This window comes from Hippocampus guttulatus, chromosome 8, assembly GCF_054856545.1.
Source record: "Hippocampus guttulatus isolate MCC_2025c chromosome 8, RoL_Hgut_1.0, whole genome shotgun sequence".
In the NCBI taxonomy this organism is placed as follows: Eukaryota; Metazoa; Chordata; class Actinopteri; order Syngnathiformes; family Syngnathidae; genus Hippocampus; species Hippocampus guttulatus.
The window spans coordinates 16,588,091-16,607,126 of record NC_141268.1 but is presented as its reverse complement, the minus strand read 5'-3'; the positions used below and the strand labels follow the sequence as shown (position 1 = coordinate 16,607,126).

At 42.9% G+C, this 19,036-nt stretch overlaps 2 protein-coding genes across 5 annotated transcripts in view; one reads left to right on the top strand and one right to left on the bottom strand.

The window, feature by feature from the left end:
- Positions 1 to 1,852: 1,852 nt before the first annotated feature.
- LOC147201499 (protein FAM72A) lies at positions 1,853 to 13,239 on the bottom strand. Of its 3 annotated transcripts, none has more exons than XM_086118669.1 (5): positions 11,060 to 13,239; positions 6,398 to 6,599; positions 6,138 to 6,215; positions 5,030 to 5,154; positions 1,853 to 4,171 (listed from the first exon to the last, which is right to left on the bottom strand). In XM_086118669.1, exons 2-5 carry the CDS (start codon positions 6,547 to 6,549, stop codon positions 4,077 to 4,079), a joined length of 450 nt encoding a protein of 149 aa, XP_085974795.1. In that variant the 5' UTR covers positions 6,550 to 6,599; positions 11,060 to 13,239; the 3' UTR covers positions 1,853 to 4,076. The 3 variants fall into 3 exon arrangements, with proteins under 3 accessions (XP_085974795.1, XP_085974794.1, XP_085974796.1); XM_086118668.1 differs by lacking the exon at positions 11,060 to 13,239 and adding an exon at positions 7,949 to 8,075; XM_086118670.1 differs by lacking the exon at positions 11,060 to 13,239 and adding an exon at positions 7,949 to 8,075 and having other exon boundaries at positions 5,030 to 5,067.
- srgap2 (SLIT-ROBO Rho GTPase activating protein 2) overlaps positions 8,043 to 19,036 on the top strand; it is a 51,344-nt gene continuing 40,350 nt past the window's right edge. For both annotated transcript variants that reach the window (XM_086118665.1, XM_086118664.1), the window contains exon 1: positions 8,043 to 8,193. In XM_086118665.1, coding sequence (XP_085974791.1) covers positions 8,127 to 8,193 — 67 coding nt within the window. In that variant the 5' untranslated portion in view covers positions 8,043 to 8,126. The remainder of the gene's footprint in view (positions 8,194 to 19,036) is intronic.

The following is a 19,036-nucleotide window of genomic DNA, read 5'->3' as shown; positions in this document are numbered from 1 at the left end:
GCTTGTTTATATTCATGGTACCACTCCGCCATCTAGCGTCAGAGTTTTCACCATTTATTTTTTTGTTGAAACAGTTTGGACGTTTCCATATCTCAGCCAGTCCTAGTTGTTAGTGCCTTTCACGCCCTCGCAAAAAGACACTCAACGTAAATAAAATGGTTATTATGTAAATCAGACATGTCCAGCTCCGAGCCTGGAGGGCCACTGTCCTGCCTGTTTTCCAGCTCTCTGGGCTGCAACACACCTGATTCAGATGATCAGCTCATCAGCCAGCTCTGAAGCAGCATTAGAACGATCCTGATGATTTGAATCAGGTGTGTTGCTCCTGGGAGAGCTGGAAAACAGGCAGGACAGGGACCCTCCAGGACCGACTTTGGACACCCCTGATGTAAATCTTTTATCAAAGATTATGGCCTTCCTGCATTTCAACAAGATGCCTCTAAAGCAGAGGTGCCCAACGTTTTTTGACCAAAGATCTACTTTTCGATCAACCAACCTGCCGCAATCGACTCGTTACCGCACGAGCGCGTATACGCACGCACTTACACACGCATTCCCTGATGAACAACAGACATAACGGGCCCTAAGATGAACAAAATAGAAAAGGGAGATACAAAAGTTTGTGAAAAGCAAATGACTGCCTACCTTAGTAGAGGCCTGACGCGGAGGCATCGGACGCACTTTTGCAGCGATTAAACGATCGTAGCTCACGTGTGCCGTCTTAAAATGCTTCTCCCGGCACTCCGGATTCCCATTCTTTGCCAGTGTCCTCAGTGAAGTGTACATGCAACAAACTCCATTCTTTGCCAGTGTACTCAGTGAAGTGTACATGCAACAAACTCCATTCTTTGCCAGTGTCCTCAGTGAAGTGTACATGAAACAAACTCTGGATGAGAACAATGATAACAGTAAAATATATAGCGCCATAGCTCTAATTGCAAACTACAATTCCAGACTGCTGACCGCTAACAACTTCCGGTGATGCAGGTGACGTATGACCGTGTGTTAAAGGCAACCTTTTTTTCTCTTTTAAATACTTTTTGCTTTTTTCGTTTGTTTGTTTTTGTTGCAGTCGTAATTTTGTCTCAGATGTCCTTTTAAATAATGACACGATAAACGGTCATTGGTTGGATTTAAAGTCTCTCTGAATATAATAATGGATCAGTAAAATATTTTTATTTTCGTCATATAATTTGTGTCTCCAATTTTGCATTCCATCCGGTTTCAAAAAACAGTTCTGATTAATGCACAATCTGAATGTTACGTCACTCTTAAAGGAGGCAAGATTTTTTCATCTTAACCTGTACATCCTACTAATAAATCAGAACCTCGTTTGGCCAAATTATGACGAAACTAAACTACTTTTATGAAAAAAGAACATTGCAGACTAGTTTTCTATATATAGTACAATTGTCTGTCGTAGTTTTTGTTTTTTGTAAAGTGAGGAAAATGCCACTCCGTTATGTTCCATCCTGTTTGTAGGTCGGAAGTTTTATTGCATAAAATCAATTCCCCTGCACAGGTTGTTACGCTCGACCAATACAAGTTCCAAGTTCCTATGCCTCTTGTGTATGTAATTTATGTTTCATCCACAAGAGGGGGGCAGAACATTGAGCAAACCATCAGAGTCCTCGACACACCGGTGTCAAACTGAAAGACCTCGCGACACATTCGCACTGCCAACTTTCCCCTTACTTTTTTTTTTTTAAATAAGGGCACCACATTTTTTCTTTCACTTTACTACAGTTGTTTTAGTCTACTATTTTATACCACGCAGATGTAGTTTAAAAAAAGGGAGTGATATCTTTCCATAATTTTAAATTCATATAAAATACACATTACATTCCAATAGTATTTTTGTTAAATAAAAACGTTTATTATTAATTCAACAAGGATACAAAACAACAATCAATTTTCCAAATTACCAACGCAGTTTCAGTGCATTTCCAAAATATACATTTTCAGCAGGGCAAGTAATTAAAGTTAATTCACTTCATAAACATTTAAATATTTTTTTACCATCATGTGACCATTGTCCAAGCCAGAGGAAGCTATAAGTGATACCTTCTTGTGGTAAAATTATACACCCCACCCCCAGGGTAAGAAACCCCTGGAAAAAAAATATTCACAAATGAAATATAAAATACATTAAATGCACATAACAAACCAATTAATTTGTAAACAAAGACTGTAAACAAAAAGGAAGCATCTGGTTTTAAGTATTTGGCCTGCGGACAAATAATTCGAGTGGGTGACTACATTGATAATATTTGTTATGCGGACTGTCAGTCATAAGGATGAGCTTGCCTTGCCCCATTGCACACGCACAAACAAAGATGCAAACTGCATAGCAATAATCTTGTTTTTCTGCAAACAGAGGACACAAAGGATGCCAACATTCGCATTTTAGCATTGTCTCAAAGAGGACGTCATAAATGGGAGTCCAATGTCAAAAAATGTCTGACACTGGTCAAACTACAGCATACTATGCTGAGCATAGATCCACTGAGCCCAAAGGGTTCACTCAGGTATACCCATTATGAAATCAGATTATGCCCAGTAGAATACAGAAACATCAAAACAAAACACTGCAATGGTTGTATGATTCAGAAATGGAGGGCTTGTCAATACTTGAGTCTAGCTGAAGATTGGCTAGCTGCTACATCACCTGTCAATGGTAGAGCGTTTTAATATTTCAACACATTCACATTTCTTTGGTGATAAATTCTTTCTACACGCGTGTTGTTAAAATAAGATACATGAGGCACGCCGACTTTATCTTTTTTTTCATAGAATGTTTTACTGGTTTAATATATTAATATTACAATATCAACTTTTTTCACATTACAAATGTTCACGTTACATAAAACAAATCCTGTAAAGTCAAAGTTCCTAAAATGGTGGCAGTTTGACAATGGAATAGATTGTTTTCCTCAATATTTCCTACGAGAACCCTTGTTCTGAAATTCAGCTTCCTGGCATTTGACCATTAAGACTCCACAGTATCACGACGGAAAGCCGCAGTTCAATATTTTCCGTTTTCTTTTAGAAATTGTCCACGCTCGAAGTGCTACATTACAAAAACAAAACAAAGAGCAAATCTCAGGCCTTTTACAAATGTGCTAAATAAATAGTTCAGTCAATGTCACAGCATCACACATCCAGTAATATTTGGGGCATATATGCTTCAACATATCAATGCATCACACACTCTACATGATCACTTTGTGTAGCCCGTGTATCATTTGCCCTTTATTGACTGTGCAACCCCCCCCCCCCCCCATTCAAAGACACACACTGGTTCAGTCGCAGTGCCACACTTGACTGTTGATTTTCATTATACTTGATTTGACGTAATCATGACAGAAAGTCATGCTTAATGTAAGCATGGTATAAAATTTGATGAGCAGTTGAAATTGTTTATAAGAGTGTACCTTTCGCTCGACAGGAGAGGCTGGTGGTGATGATTGCAATTTACATAGCATGAGCATGTGCTTAAAGGGGAGAACAGCTGAGTAACAACATATATTTTCTGAGTGGAGGTGATATGAAAGGCAAGGCCAAGGTTTTAAGAGTAAACGAATATTGAATTAGTCCTTGACTTTTTGCGGCGGACTCTATTTTGCATTTCACGTCGTGTTGCTCATTAATGCCACCCGCAGGATGCAAGTGGAACTGTACTCATTACAGGCAATTAGCAGTTGGAAGTTCAATGACATTTTTTCAAAAAAGGTGGAGTGCGAGTTTTACATTGACTCAAGCACATCCACTGTGCTGTTTTCCAGGGAGTCAACCTTTGGAGTGTGCCACCCCTCTGGCCCAACTAATCCCCGCGTGTGTGTCAGAGCAGGTGTTCCACCAGCTGTCCAGGGGCAAAGCACCTGCCGTGACATGCTGACTGGGCGTGGCTTCAAGAGTACCTTGGCCTCATTTGAGCCAAAACAAAGCAGCACCTTTTAGTCCGATGTGATTCAGAGTTAAATGACACTCTAAGGTCCCCCATATCTCCCACTCATCCAGTTCCACCTCAACGCTGTCAGCTGCTGCAAGCGTCTCCAGGTCTCCCGTGTCCATTTTTACCTGATACACTCCTCCTCTGACGGGTTTTCTGGTTCCTCGTTTTCACTGTCATCTAGTTCGGGCAGATCTCCCCACAGGAGCAGATTAAGACCTGCGCACAGGGAGGAGTTGGCACCTTTTACAAACCAGTTTCCGAGGTCGGGCAACTTCTGATCCACAGCTATAGCAAAAGTATTTTGTGCTAAAATAGAACTACAGATACTTGTGTAAAATATACTCTAGTAAAAGTACTGACTCAACTGCTAAAGTAAAACAGTACAAGTCGGCTATACTCTAAAATGCACAAAAACAGTATAGATCATGCTGAGGAATTTATTCTTTACTGTGACTTCATTGCATCCAACCACTGACACAAAAAAAAATATCGAGTTGACATACTGTATCTGTAGGGGGAAAAAAATGCAAAGAATTTTTGACTGTGTGGTTGTGTTCCACATACACCCTCAAAGGTTTGGAGGATGAAGCCAGAGTATGTCACAGTGCAGATTGCAAAAACGCCTCAAGGGACAGACTTGGAACCAAAACTGTTATCATCGGGCTTGGGGAAGGCATTTTATCACAAATATGTTGAAAAGGTTGGCTTGACTTGTCACTATCAAAAGCCCATGACAGTTTACCAGTGATGGCACTGGAAAAGGCTCAGTCTTTTGCCACCCGGAAGTATGTGTGGTGTCATGGTGGAAAAGGCAATTATGGGAGGGGGAGGGGAGATGCAAATATGCAAAACATACTGTATTTCCTCCAATCAGAGAGAAACTCCTTTTTTTCCAAAACAAAAGAAAGTAGTCAATAGCCAATAATCTTTTCACTCGAGTTTTTTTTTTTTTTTTTACAAAACATTGTCTGACATATTAGTAAACCACCTGCACACCGAAAAAAAAAGTATACGTCCTTTAGCACAATGAGGATATCACAACGCTTCCATTGAGGTTGCACTTTTGAAACAGACCTGTTGCATCCAATCTGTTGAGAGTGGAAACGGTGTCACTGTTGAACATCCAGAAGTGTCCGTTATTACAGGAGAGCAGGCAGGGCTTACAGGGGGCCACAACATGATAGCCTACTACGTTACCACTGTGGCGGAAAACAAAGCAGAGACATGAGTCGGCACTTTACAATGAACACAACTGAAAAGTGCTAACTCCGCTATCGGCTGTGGAACAACAGATGTTTGTTTTTGACCTGGACTTGACAACAACAGAGGAATGGCACAGAAACGGAAACACCACATGCTTTGTCATTTAACATCACAACGTTGGACTTATAATGTCATAGTTCAAAAACAACTGTCATTGATACAGTTTCACAATCCTAATCAGATCAAATTCAATAAATGGCTCTTTCAATTTGGGCTCTTTGATTATGGAATCAAGAGGATTCAATGGATAATGTCTTTTTGGGTTACAAAACAAGAACATGTTTAAAATGAATAAAACAAAATATTTGTAACACTAATTATTTAAGTTCCTTTTGAACCGTACAACACTTGAAAATGTGTTAAGATTAAAATATAAATAGGGTGAATATGTATAAATTCATAAATTCAAGTATGGTTTCCGTGTACACACCAAAGGCATTGGTGTTTACTTGCCATACTTCTAAATTGCCATAGAGATGTTGTTTTGAATATAAATACATTGAATTAAACAATTTGAATAGATCTCAAGAGCAAACTTTTAAATCAAGTATGCCCACTATTGTATTTGACATTGTAAAATGAATACTTGTAATTACTTGTGTAGAACTGCTGCGTTGCGCTATTATTTTGATTACCGTATAAATTCTTGAGAGGGACAAAACATTACAAACACCTCTCCGTGTGATGCAATGTGATTATACGGCAGTGCAAACTACATGTCAGACCAGAAATTTCCCTCATGAAGTGGGTATTAAATGTTTTTATTTTGAAATAAAACTGATCAAATTTAGTACCTGCTTTCTCTGTTGTATACTACAGTACTACGCTATCATTTAAATAAATGCTGTGTGATGCGACTCGTGTGAGGATAATGCGGTTCGGAAAATGAATGAATGAATGCACAAATGGCTTTACCTACCACTTGAGACATGCAATATCTCTCAATTTGCACTTGCAGCTTTCAGTCGAGTAGCAGCTGGCCACAAAGTCAACAGTTCTGTGCGTTTCAGGTAAACAAAACATGGTTGAGAGGTCGGGCACGCAGAAAACATTTCAGACAACACTTTATCAATCACACTCATTCTTACAGTGGAAATCAATGTCATGGAAGCCACGTCTTAGCAACAACAGCATCTGTCAATAAAAGCTAGCAGGAGTGCTAACTTCACTGGCACTTACCGATTTGGAGGTATATCAGTCGAAAACAGCTGAACCTCGGTGTCTGCAAGAAGCACGGCTTTCATGCCTCTCGTACAAAGCACGCTGTCACAAAAGATGCAATTCACCTGGGCGACACACTTGTTTTTGAAATTGGCGTTGGACGTCGACATGGTCGTCCTGCTTTGGTGTTGCGAGCTCTGGCGTTGGCGTTTCACGCCGCCTTGATAGTGCAATTACAGCAGAAAGAAGAATTCACAGTGACGTTATCCAATTTCTTTGCGTTTACGGATGACGGGAGTGCCTTTAACATTCAATTTCGAGGCGACGGTGAGCCTCTCTCGTCTAGCAACCGCAGCTAATGTTAGCGTTCCTGATACACTACAAAACTCGCGGGGGAATCGGTATCTTCACGTTTCACGAAGAGGCTGGTCGGATAAATTTCGAAAATACACAGAAAAACGGCGAGTAAAACGATTGTTTAAACGAACAGTTCCGCGTCCATAAGCTAACCGAATAGCCGTCAATTTTGTTTACAACTTCCTGGTATTTTAAACCACTTCCTGAAACAATCTTTGAAAAGAAACCAGGGTTGGATCTGATTGGACGTACGCCACAGTGACACACACGATTGGTCAGGAATTTCACCAAACCCAAGTTTAATTGGATATACGTTCCACCTGGTCTGAGGTCGTTTTCAATTGCCTCCGAGGCTGGTTGGTTTAATTTCACGTCATTTGGACTGTCAGAGCCAATCGCAGTTGTAATAAACCGTTGCTCGTGTCCTGTAAAATTAGGCGGGGCTGGCTTCGTGTCAGAGTGAAAAGTTTTTCCCTGACCGGAAATGTAAAATAGTGACTGCGTATTTGTTGACGCTTTATGCATTACAGTTGTCAGTTAAACCGTTATCAAAGTTCATACTAAGTAATAGCAAAATAAGATATACGTGTATATTAGTTGTCGCGAAACCTTAGTGACTACTTCCGGTTGTGGCAAGCTGTCAGAAACTGTCTCGATTTTAGTTTGAATGTAATAAATTGAAAAAATTATGTAGATGCACATATAATGCTATGTCGTGGGTGACTGACAGTCGTGAAAAAAGTGAACTAAATCCACTTTGCATTGTTTCTTGGGACTATTATCATTCAGCAGCACGTGGCCGTTTAAATGATCACTTAACCAACCATTACAAATTAAAAGATTATGAAAGTTAAGAATTCATTTGCGTTTTAAGTGCCCCAAAGAGGCATCCTTATGTCCTGCGCAGTGGGGTCGAGGAACAGCCAACCCCTCCACCGGTTCCTCCTCTATCGCATTTCTTCATGGGGGGGTGAACAGATCACTTCAGGAGGGATCGAAGAAGCAAGCGGACGCTTCTGGAGCGCATACTGACTAGTTATCACCCATCCAAAGGGGGGATAAATCCCCCTTTTGACTTGAAACGCTTTTCACCGCTACCGGTGGTTCAGAGAAGGCGCGTGTGAAAATCGTGCAGCAGCAGAATCAGCGTCAAACTCACAATGCGCCCTGAGTGAACGCACGCAGGGAGACAATACGGACCGGCGGACTCACCAAGCGAGGAGCCACATTTTCTCATCTGGAACCCCGCTTTTTTTTCACCCAATTCCTCTTTACCGAGACGCAACGTGGATATTTCCCCGGTCTCGACATCAAACTAATTTTTATTGTCCAATTGAGAGCAAATTGACTTCGCAGCGTGGACAAGTGGTTTGTTCTTCAAACTCCAGCCATGACGTCTCCGGCCAAATTCCGAAAGGACAAGGAGATAGTGGCCGAATATGAAACTCAAGTTAAAGGTAAAACTTTTTTCAGGCTTTTTTTCTGAATTCCCAAGCGATGATGCAACGGTCTTTATTGTCGTGTTGGCCGCATGTTTCGCTGCCACCAATATCCTGTTTGTTGGTTAATTCATTGCCAAGTTCTCCCCATATTATCTCTTTTTTTTTTAAAGTGGAATCGTTGTAGCTACTAGGATGCAGCGTGTGCTCATGTGGTAGCTCGCATACGAACGAACGCTGAGCGCAAATCGCCAACAAAGACAGAAAGGAGGGGAAAAACGCCCATGTTGTTGACCACCAGCAGCTTGTTTGAGGTGTGAAAGCTTAGGCGTTATTTGTCGTGTCCGCTATGCACGACAAGCCGAAGGCTTACTGTTTCGACAGAGAACAGGGCGTTTTCTCTCACTGACTGTCTCCCTCCCGCATGTCTGTGCTGCAGGCTGCTGAGCATGTGTGGCATTGCAACTAAACGGCGATTGTTCTTGAACGTCCACAGGGTTGTTGTTTTTTTTCATACGATGCACTGGAGTGAGTTAAGGCCCGATTGGTTGTGTTTGTGGATGCTTCTGTCGTCAGACAGTCAGACCACACTGGTGGCGACAGAGCTCACTGGCCACTTGATTAGGTACACGTGCACCACCATCTGTTGACGTCCAATACGCAAACGGTATAAAAAAAAAAGTCTGCCTTTTCCAAGATCCTCTTCACTAACGCTGTCATGATGCAAAAATGCATTTGTCTGCCATTGTTGTAGTAATACATAATTTACCTAATTTAATAGAAAGTTTTTACTGGCAGCCAGTTACTGTGGTGCCCTTTAGCCTTGATGATGGATTTAAATAGTTGTACATTCGTGATGTCATAGTGTGTAGATTCACTCTCCATCACGGCCACTTAATTATGATGGGATTTTTCTGTTTTTCATTTTGGTTTTGTTAATAATTTGCAGCTATAGTGGTGAGCATATTTGCATCACAGTTCGGTCTGGGGTGCCAGTCTCTTCTTAGGACCTCTTGTGTTGACTTTGCATGTTCTCCCTGTTGTGTGGGGTTTGTCCAGATATGTCGAAAACATGCATTTTAGGGTTATTGAAAATTAAACTATCCATAGTTGGGTGTGTGTGTGTGTGTGAATGCTTGTTTGTCAAAAAGTGACCTGCAAAGGTTAGTAATAGACACAAACCATAATGATGAAAAGCAGAAATAGAAATAGATAGTTAGTGTGTTGATCTATTTGTCTTTAGGCTTGCAGGCAGGGCCAGATCAAATATTGTTAAGATAAGATAAGAAAACCTTTATTAGTCTTGCAATGGAGAAATTCCCAATTCACAGCAGCAAAGTTATGAAAGGAAGATATAGAAGAACAAAATATAGGAGGAGAAAGGTTACGGTCCACCTCTGGCCCATGGGCTATAGGTTTCACAAACATGAAGATGGCACACAAACTACCAGCACAATAATTAAGCCATTCTTGGAGTGAGAGGTCAGAAGATTTCACAGTCGGGAATGGTGAAACTAGATTTATTTCTGTTGCAAGGTTTAAGGAAATGTTAGTACTGCAGTTGTTGAGCAATGTAAATATTGTGACAACCGATTAGTGCAACCCATCAATTAACTCAACAATTCAGGATGACACTGACCTGACTTGACATTAGCAAACAGGAAACACAATTGACAGAATCCTCTCTCTCATAATCTGCAGTATTTTTCAAACGAGCAAAGACTCATCCATATTGCCATGTGTAGTGGTCGCAACAAATACATGTGCCTCCGTTTTTGTCTTGAGTGGCTGCAAGTCATGGTGCTGCAAGCTGAAAAGCAACTGAACTGGTTTCTGCTATTTTGGGTCCGATATATTCCGGTTTTTGAGGCCTATCAATAAGCAAGTCTTTCGTCTTGAATAAAGATTATTGGGATATAACAATAACATCAAAGTGAACACTTATCCAACTGTGGAGCATGTGATGATGTAAAAGCAGCCAGCATGACTGACCATCTACTGTTTTTGTTGTTTGATCATGTGATGCCAGCACCTCATTGTGATTGGTTCTCATTTATTGCACATTTAACATCATAATCAGTCACAAGGCTGTATGCAGTCTTTCAAACGCATCTTTTCAGGAACTGTACCACAGTGGTTGGAGATGTGACCTGCCTTTTGGTGACTGTAAAAGTCCTGACAATGGAAATTCAAGTCAACTATACTTTGTTAGTGGAAGGCAAGCAGAGGCATGAATGCTTTGGCTGATGTTGTGTGTCTTCAGAAGGTGCGACGTTCCCGGCCTGTTCCCAAAGACACACAGTCTGTCATTAGCTTGTAAACTGCAAATAGAGGCAATCAAACGATATGTGATAACATGCGTCTGTCGCACTTCCCAAATCTGGAATCGGTCAAATTATGTCTGCTTATCAGGCAGCAGGAGTAATCTTTTTTTTTTTAAACACTCCAGCGTGGAAGGTAAATAAATGTAAATCCCACATCATGGCTTAACTTGATAAGACTCTGCACAGTCTGCAGCATGATGGTGCAACTATATGTAATGCGCACACACACACACAGGGAATACCTCACTTAATCAGAAAAGCCCCAATTTTGGCCAGCTGTAAAGGGTGAGCAGCCCCTCCATTATTCTTCGATTTTTACAATCTGTAGAAGTAATGTCCAGGTGTTCAAATACTTGTGTCCTGAAAAACAATGATGTGTACAGACACACACACGCACACTCACGCGGAGTAACAGAAAATTGAAAGATTACTAGGTAAGAAGCGCGAGCCTTTAGGAGACTTGAGCGTGGTAGGAATGTTCTGACACAGATGCAAATGGTTATACATGGAGTGAAGGAATGAGCTTATCATCTCACGTTAGGAGCGCACGGAGCTCTTACTTGGAATTGGATCCAGAGGTCGACTCTGCTTTTCAGAGAAGCTCTGGAGCGCTCAGGGTTTTGGCACAGTCACAGTCTCTATGGGACTGCCTTCATTCAGCCAACAGCCTTTATTCGGTGCTCCTGGTTTCCCCATCAGCCAGCTCGCCGTAGTATTTAAGAGAAAAAGAACAGGAAGCGTTTAAGAGCGCACGTGAAAGCCCTTCAGAATATTTGACCCACTTTAAACGGTTCAAGGTTACTTTGGCCCCGCATCTGTCGCTGTTCCCCACAGCCGCGAATACGCGTCTGCCTCCGTGAACTAAATTCCCACAACCGCCATTAATAAAACTGTATTGATCTTGGTGTTTTGCGGTCTGTCGGAGACACTCGTAGCAATCGGTATATCCGCCCGGTTTGATGGTGTGCTTGAATAACTCTTATTGATCTCTTGGCTCTCAGCAGCACGCAGCTGCCACCCCCCCCCCCCCCCCCCAAAAGGCGTTTGGGAGCGGCATCTGTTATAATTTCACAGCAGCAGATATGATGATCTTTCAACCTGAAAGGGGACGTGTGTGCGTGCGTGCTTTAGGGCATCAACTGAAATGTCTCTGCCTGCCTACACGCACGTCGTTAGTCAGCCGCATGTTTTCCCGGCGAGCAGTGAAACATATGATTTCGGATAAATGGCTGCTTTCACTGGCTCACAATAGGAAAGGTGTTGACACAGCAGTGGGTTTGTCTGCAAACAGGCTTGTGTGTATGCGCGCATGTAGGAAGGACGATGCCCGGACTTGTTATTTCTGTTGTGTTTGTTTGATGTATTGTTGGTGGAGAGAGAGAGAAATAGCTTTGGAAAGCACTTCATTATCCGCAATAATGCCGAAGTGATAGAAACAGCGGTTACGGCATGATCGTTATTGCAACGCTGACCCCTCTCCCAATGAATATGGGCAGCTGTTTAATGAATAGCACTTTTTCAGAATTATGTCTTCGTGTGTTAAAATATTTAGCAGCTGGCTGTCATTTTAGAAAACAGCCCGGTTGGTTCAATGAAACAACGTCACACGTCTATAAACAAAAGCCGCCCGTCTCATCTGCCAGCGCGTGGGTAATCATGCTGAGGTTTGAGTGACACTGTCGGAGAGGTAGCCATGTCACGCGGTTGATTATCGTGCTTGTTGTTTGGAGTGGTATATTAATTTCATCCTTGTCTTAACATTTTTTTCATGCAGAAAAACAAAAATAAGCGAATATATGACATGACTCTCTATATGATGTACAACAACCACAATAATGAACATCAAAATTGAACGTTGTCTTTTTAAAGGCACGATTATTTTTGGAGGGTGGGGGCGAGTGGTTAAATTGACTCACATGAGGAGATAACAAGATCTTATCAACGTGCAAATGGGAGAAACATATTTTCACCCTCGTCGCAGTTTTCCCATCTTGTCAGTTTTCAGTGAGGTAAAACGCAGTTTGTTCATGAAATCTGCATCTGTGCGTGCCGTGAGGTATGCAAGGTTGTAGATGCTTGTCGGGAGTGAGAAAAGGTGCGTGTGCGTGCGTGTTTCAGGCTGAATGAAGGATTTGCTGACGCAGCTTAAAAGAAATCGGTGGGGAAGGATGTCGGTGTGAAACTGAGGGTATGGAGTCGGGCTTGAATACACACTGATTGTGCTGGGAAGCTTCCTGTCAGTACAGTCCACACACACACACACACCTACACTTGAGCTCTGTGCATTTGTTCGGCAGCATAAAACCAGCAGTGCCGAGCATGTTTATTTGTTTGAATTTATAACTCCACATCATCTGTTCCTTCAATAAATAACAACAGGAACCAGCCACCCCGCCTTTGTTTCGGGCACAGTGTGCTGAGTCAGCAATGAACTTGGCAAGGCTTTAAAAAAAAAAAAATAATATTGATTCTCTGCATCACTCTACCAATCTTCTACTTCCTCATTCTTCCCTCATCAGGACGCTCGGATCGCTTCACCGCATGGCGTCTTTTTAGGCGTACCATCCTTTCATGTGCGTCGTCGTTTTGAAACACAGCCGCCCATAATCAAATCTAACTGCTGGCACTCTGTCCCCCTACTTGCTGTCAAAAGATGAGCGATAAAATGAGGAATGTCAGCCATCAGGGTGACACCGTACTCCACGCTATGTCGGCGAAGCGGTACAGGTGAACGACAACATCTGGCATATCAGATGCGACGCACGCTTGCCTGATTCATGTCGGCGAGAGATGAAGCGATGCATCGGGAGGACTGGGGTGAAACGAGAGAGAGAGAGAGAAATAAACACGCCGAGCAAGAAAAATGCACACAGCCGAGCCAAGCGGGTAAGGTCAGAGTTTAGCTGCGAGATGACTGCTGTTCATTCGTGCCAGATGTTCCACATGCTCTGATTGGGCAACAGATGTTCAGCCTGCAGTGGTTGGCTGACGGAATTCTTCCCTATCCTCCGTTTCAGGTATTCCAGCTTTGATGTATGAAGTATGAAGATCGATGACAGTGACAAATCACTGTAGATTTTTATGTGTGCTTCTGTTTTGAATGATGTCCACCGAGACATCATTTTGTTGTGCGTATCACTTGAAGTTAAAAGGAGACATCTGTTTATTTTCGGTTTCATCGTTTCATTCTGGCGCTCCTCGCTGGTACCGCTGAGTGACGGCAGTCAAGAAGTGCCTCCGTGACATGCCTGCGTTTGTCTAACTCTGCCTTTTTCGGTCGGCTGTTGTCCCTTTAAGATTCCTCTTCTATGTCCACGTTCTTTTGATTGGCCGATTTCGAGAAGCCTGCTGAAAAGTCGTGTCCCTGCGCATTGTGGGGGCGGCGGATATAATGACCTTATAAGATCACCCTTATCAGGATGGCCTTCCTCATATGTTGAGACATTTATACGTTCATGCTTGGTTCCAGAAAATGGGGAAGTCTGACATTTATGACCCTTGACTCAGGGGGGAAAAAAAGTGCAGTGGCCACTGTGAGTCAGAGTTCCTCCTCGCAGACTCAGAGAAAATTAGTCTGCTCATACGCCTTCTACATGCACTTGTCTGACCTGGCATGACTACATGATGCTATGTAGCTACTTCCCCTCTCGATGACGTATGTACAAATTCCGGTATCAATCACGATTACTCCAGTCACAGTAAATGGAAGGTAAGTGTCAATTTTCCCAGTTTTCTTAAAGCCATCATAAGAACCACAGGTCATGGACTGTTATGGCAAAATGCGGTAACAGTAACAGTAATGATATCACGTTCTGCTAATGAGCTACTAGCTTTGCAACTAGCAAACCTAGCATAAGTTGAAATGCTGCTACATTTTCTTTCCCCTTTTGTTCAAGTCACTTTTTAAATACCATCCCCCACATTGTGATTGTGTGCGTTACGTCCAGGCTCTTGTCATAAGTAGGAGGGCACTGTATTCTGTTTACTTTACAATGAATCGGTTCATCAAAAAGTATGGCCAACCTTTTGGCACATTTCATAACAAGCTTTTTGAACTCGTCACAAAGTGTCTACAAGCTCTACTTTGGTGCACCTAATAAATATAGTCAATAATTAATTAATAAAACGTAAATATTTAACAATACTACTTTACCGCCTTAATGAGATGACGAAATAATAATGATAATCTAAAAACAATAGAGATTTAGATTCAGTCAGCTCTGTGGAGCCGTATTGGGGGGGAGGTTTCCATCAAATAAAATGAGAGAAGAAATAGTGGCTGTTTTTTGTTGTGAAATTCCATTGGCAAAATAAGAATCTTTTGTGTGTGTGTGTGTGTGTGTGTGTGTGTGTGTGTGTGTGTGTGTGTGTGTGTGTGTGTGTGTGTGTGTGTGTGTGAAAAACCCAAGGCCATATAATAAAAATAAATAAAATACTTGACCCCTCTAGCCACTGCAACAGCACACCAACCACTCAGCAAACACAAGAATGTGAAAATCTGTCGATCCCTTCCTCCCTCATGCTCAATTTCAATCTTTTTCTTTCTCTCGGGCCACATCCAGTGAACAATCGGAGCATTGTGAAAAGAACCACTGGTCCTCCTCTCACACACTTTTGTTTTTCTCACCCCTCCTTGCGCCCCCTCGCCCTGTCTGTCACTCTTGTCTGCCTCCTTTCCACTCGTCATGTTTGACAGCGGCGGTGACGTGTGACTCGCACACAAACGCACACGCACGGCCTCCTGTTGCGCTTCAAACCGGCCGTCCGGTCTCCGTGGTCTGCACATGTGCAAACCACATGGCTGACACAAAACCGGCTGCGGATGTTTGTGTGAGTTGATGAGGGCATCTTTAAGAGCAGATGGGTCTATATAAAGACAAGCGAGGGCGATAACAAAAGACCGCTCATATCCTCTGTGAAACAATCGGTACTGGAGCAGACCGCTGTAAATAAATAGGAAAGGGGCCGAGCGAGGGGAGCGAGAGAAAACAAGTGTAAGAAAGGCTGGACCGTGTTCCCGCAGGACGCCAGAGAATACAGGTTGTATTTGAGCGGCCCTCATGCGTGGCCCGAGAACAAAGAGGGGAATTAAGGGGCTGGACTAAGTGAGAGAGAGGAGAGAGAGGGATGGAATGAAGCAAAACCTGGAAAATCAAAATCATTCCAAAAAAAAAAAAAAAAATCTGAAGTCGTGCAACCCCGAGTGTGTATGCGCTTGTTTAGCCTTGTCACTCTCCGTCTCCCCTCCCGGTCCCTCCTTCCCTCTCCATCAGCAGCTTGTCTATGCACGTAGGCACACTTGGTTGCTACGGTTACAGAATTGCTCCCATTTTTCTGGGTTTGCGAGGAGCATGGAGGAAAATGAGAGAGAATAACGTCGATTTGTCTTCCTTCCACTCTAGTTTGAACCCGATAGATTAGGGCTCTTCCTCTGCTAACCCTTTCACCGCTTTGTTTCTCCACGGTGTCGTTGTTGTTTGTTCATCTTTTTTTTTAAAGGCTGAGTGTAAATTTGCTTTTATGAATACGTGAGTGGAAGGAATGGGTTGTACAGCTATTAAAGAGAGAATGCCTGTGTTGTGGCATTTATACGCGTTAAAAGTAAGCAAATCACTGCACTGCACCCCACCATTCACTTCACCTCGCCTAATGCTGTTTTAATGAAGCCATTCATCAGCTCGTCTCACTTGAATCTGCATTGCACACACACACGCAGCCTCGAACTCGTTCTCCTCTTTTCTTCTGCATAATGTGAGCACGCGGTGTTCTCCCCCGCCCCCTCTGGTTGCCATGCGGATGCACCAGTTCTGCCGTTCCCAGCATCCACCCTGCTCCAGAGGGAGGATGAGTTTTCCCCTTCTTCTCCCGGTGTTTGTTGCCACACATGCCGGCTTGTTTTAAGTGCTGAGACGGAGATTTGCTGCTAACTCGTTTTGGATGTGAGAAACATTTTGTAGTTTTCTTTCCCACAAGCATCAGAGATAATCTCTCACGCATGCACGCAACTCCCATGCACAACAAGGCACACGGCACTATAGTTTAGAGTGGTTTAGAACAGTGGGCTGTAATCTGGCTCGTGCGTCGGCATTCTCGTTTGGAAGCCACCAAAATATTCAACCTTTGTTGTGCTCTTTCACTGGGAATGCCGTTGTGGTGCGATACACAACTCTAGAGTGGAGTAGACACGCCGTCCTTCGGTTGGTTGACAGAAAATCATAATTTCCATGATGGAAAAAGGAATGGTGGAACGGAAAAGACGTAATAGGTTAATTCAGAATGTCTTATGCGGTGTCAAAACAAAATGTTGGGCTTGCGAAAAGAAACATGCCATGTGTGAATCCATTCATCCATATTGTTCTCTACTCATTATACGTCTTGTGGCTAAAGAAAGGCTGATCATAATGGATAAGTATCGTCATGGTGATCTTGTGACCCAAGCATGAGGCTGTATAAGAAGTGGCATGAGCAAATCGTCTGCGTTTGTTTGCACCTCATGCAAATTTTAGGACCATTTTCTCTCTGTCTGTCTTCCTTTCCGAGTTTAGCGTCTTGACACATTTTGACAACACGCTGCCAGTACAGTGCCTCTTTTTGTATGCGTATTTTGTAAACGTAAGCCTGTCACGTCCAAACCCAGAGTGGCACCGATCGTTTGCGTCATTCTTTGAAATGTGGCAGTTTTTAACACATAGCATGACGGTGCCAGCTTGCAATACTGTAGCCTCTTAACTCATTCAGTACCAGCCAATTCTGGACCAAGTCTGAAAAGACGTTTAAAAACGTCTTTGGGAGTGAATGAGTTAAATGTCATTGTTGAGTTTTACGCCGTCATGCTGCTATGCTGAATATGACACTGTAGCCATTTTGTACCCTTTTGTCCGCATTCAAAGAATACACTGTGTGAAAAAGAAGTCGACGGGTGGGTTGGTAGAAAGCTAAACTCGATACATCATGAAAACTTTCCAATTCTGCCCCGAGGTTTGCCTCACTTCACAACTTCGAATCACACACCCATCCCTGACGCATGTTCAATGTGTGGGTGGTGTTTGGGGTGTGTCCACATCATGAAAACGTTGAGCTCTAGGACACGGTTGTACATTCAGGTCTCGCTCTGGTAAATGGCATGAAGTTGATACGTCTGCATCATCTCTGAAATATAAACTCCCAACTCACAGTTCAAAAGTCAGTCAATGGTCAGTGTCTTGGACCTGAATTCATGACGGTGGTGATGATGGCCTCATAGCCCTTGATAAACAAGTACAAAGGGGATACAGTGTCTCGGACTGAAACGCAGCTTAATGATACATTATGGAAGAACTGCATGCTCGGAAATGCCCATTTATTGATAAGAGCGGGGATTGCTACACGTCCAGCGCACCCGTTTCTCATGAATGTGGTCAAACATGCCTTCAGAGGAAGCATTTCATGTGCACACTCGTCCTGCGCCTCATGTTTGGATGTGGGTGTGGTAAGCATGTTTGACTGAAGTATTTCTTTGTGTGTCGGAAGAGCTCGTCAGTGCAGGTGCCAGGAGGGCTGTTGAGGAACTCGCCGCGCATACCTGGCGCCCGATATTTATCTCGCAGGTTTTGCAGGCGCCCGTTAGCGTTCGTTCCCCCCCTCCCCCTTGTTGCTTTGCATGCATGGGGTAACTGTGTGGGTGTGTATGTGTGGAGGACACACTAAGAAGTGCTGTTCTTCTCTCACGCATGCATAAGTCCGTCCTGAGGCAGTGAAATATGTGCCGTTAGAGTATTTCTCTGAAACATGTATGGATGGTGTTTTACGTATCATCCACCGATCTAGTGACGCCGATGGCTATGTGGTCAAATGATACCGAAGACACCCCCCCGAAAACTGTCGAATTCAAATCTCTGCCTCGGCAAGTTGACGAGTGAAGATAATGTGAAACTCGCCCCGGGCCTCACTTTTAAAATTACATTTTAGTTGTCACCGAATTAAGTGTAGTGCATTCTTTTTCAGACTACAATTTATTGTTTCGTGACCATTTTTTAATTGATAGGGAGATTCTTTCTCTCGCCAATGTTTGCGTGTTCTTCCAAACCACGTTTCCGACGCCAGTGAAAAACGCTGCCAGGATAAGTTGCCATCACGTGGTTGCAACTCTATTCCATCGCTGATGTCATGGAGACTGCAAAGTATGTAATGGTGAAATGCATCGCGGCAATCCCTTCAAGACAATTCAACTCGAATCAATTGTGAATATTCGTAATGACCACTTAGAACATCCCCAATTGACAGATAGAGATGCCATCCTTTTTTTTCCTTTCTTCCCTCAATTAAGTCTGCACTCACTTATGTGATTGTGTGAAGCACACAAAGCTATTTTACATCAGAATTGATTTACGATGACAAAATCCAACCACTATCTTAGTGCACTTGCACAATAAACTGAGATCCAATAGAAAAGCTGCGTATTTCTTTCATACCACAAAAAAACCTATACGGATTGAATTTTTTTTCTTATCTCTTTGATAATTGTGCCGGTGTACCCCATTTGATATACTCGTTGGAAA

Bases quoted from the DNA above. Each gene is read 5' to 3' on its own strand.
- LOC147201499 (XM_086118668.1), bottom strand. From the start codon at position 7,973: ATGAGAAAATGTGGCTCCTCGCTTG. The intron at 6,216-6,397 runs GTAAGTGCCAGT...TGAAACGCACAG, and splicing joins ACTGATATACCTCCAAATCG to AACTGTTGACTTTGTGGCCA. The intron at 4,172-5,029 runs GTCTGTTTCAAA...CCCTGTGCGCAG, and splicing joins CAACAGATTGGATGCAACAG to GTCTTAATCTGCTCCTGTGG.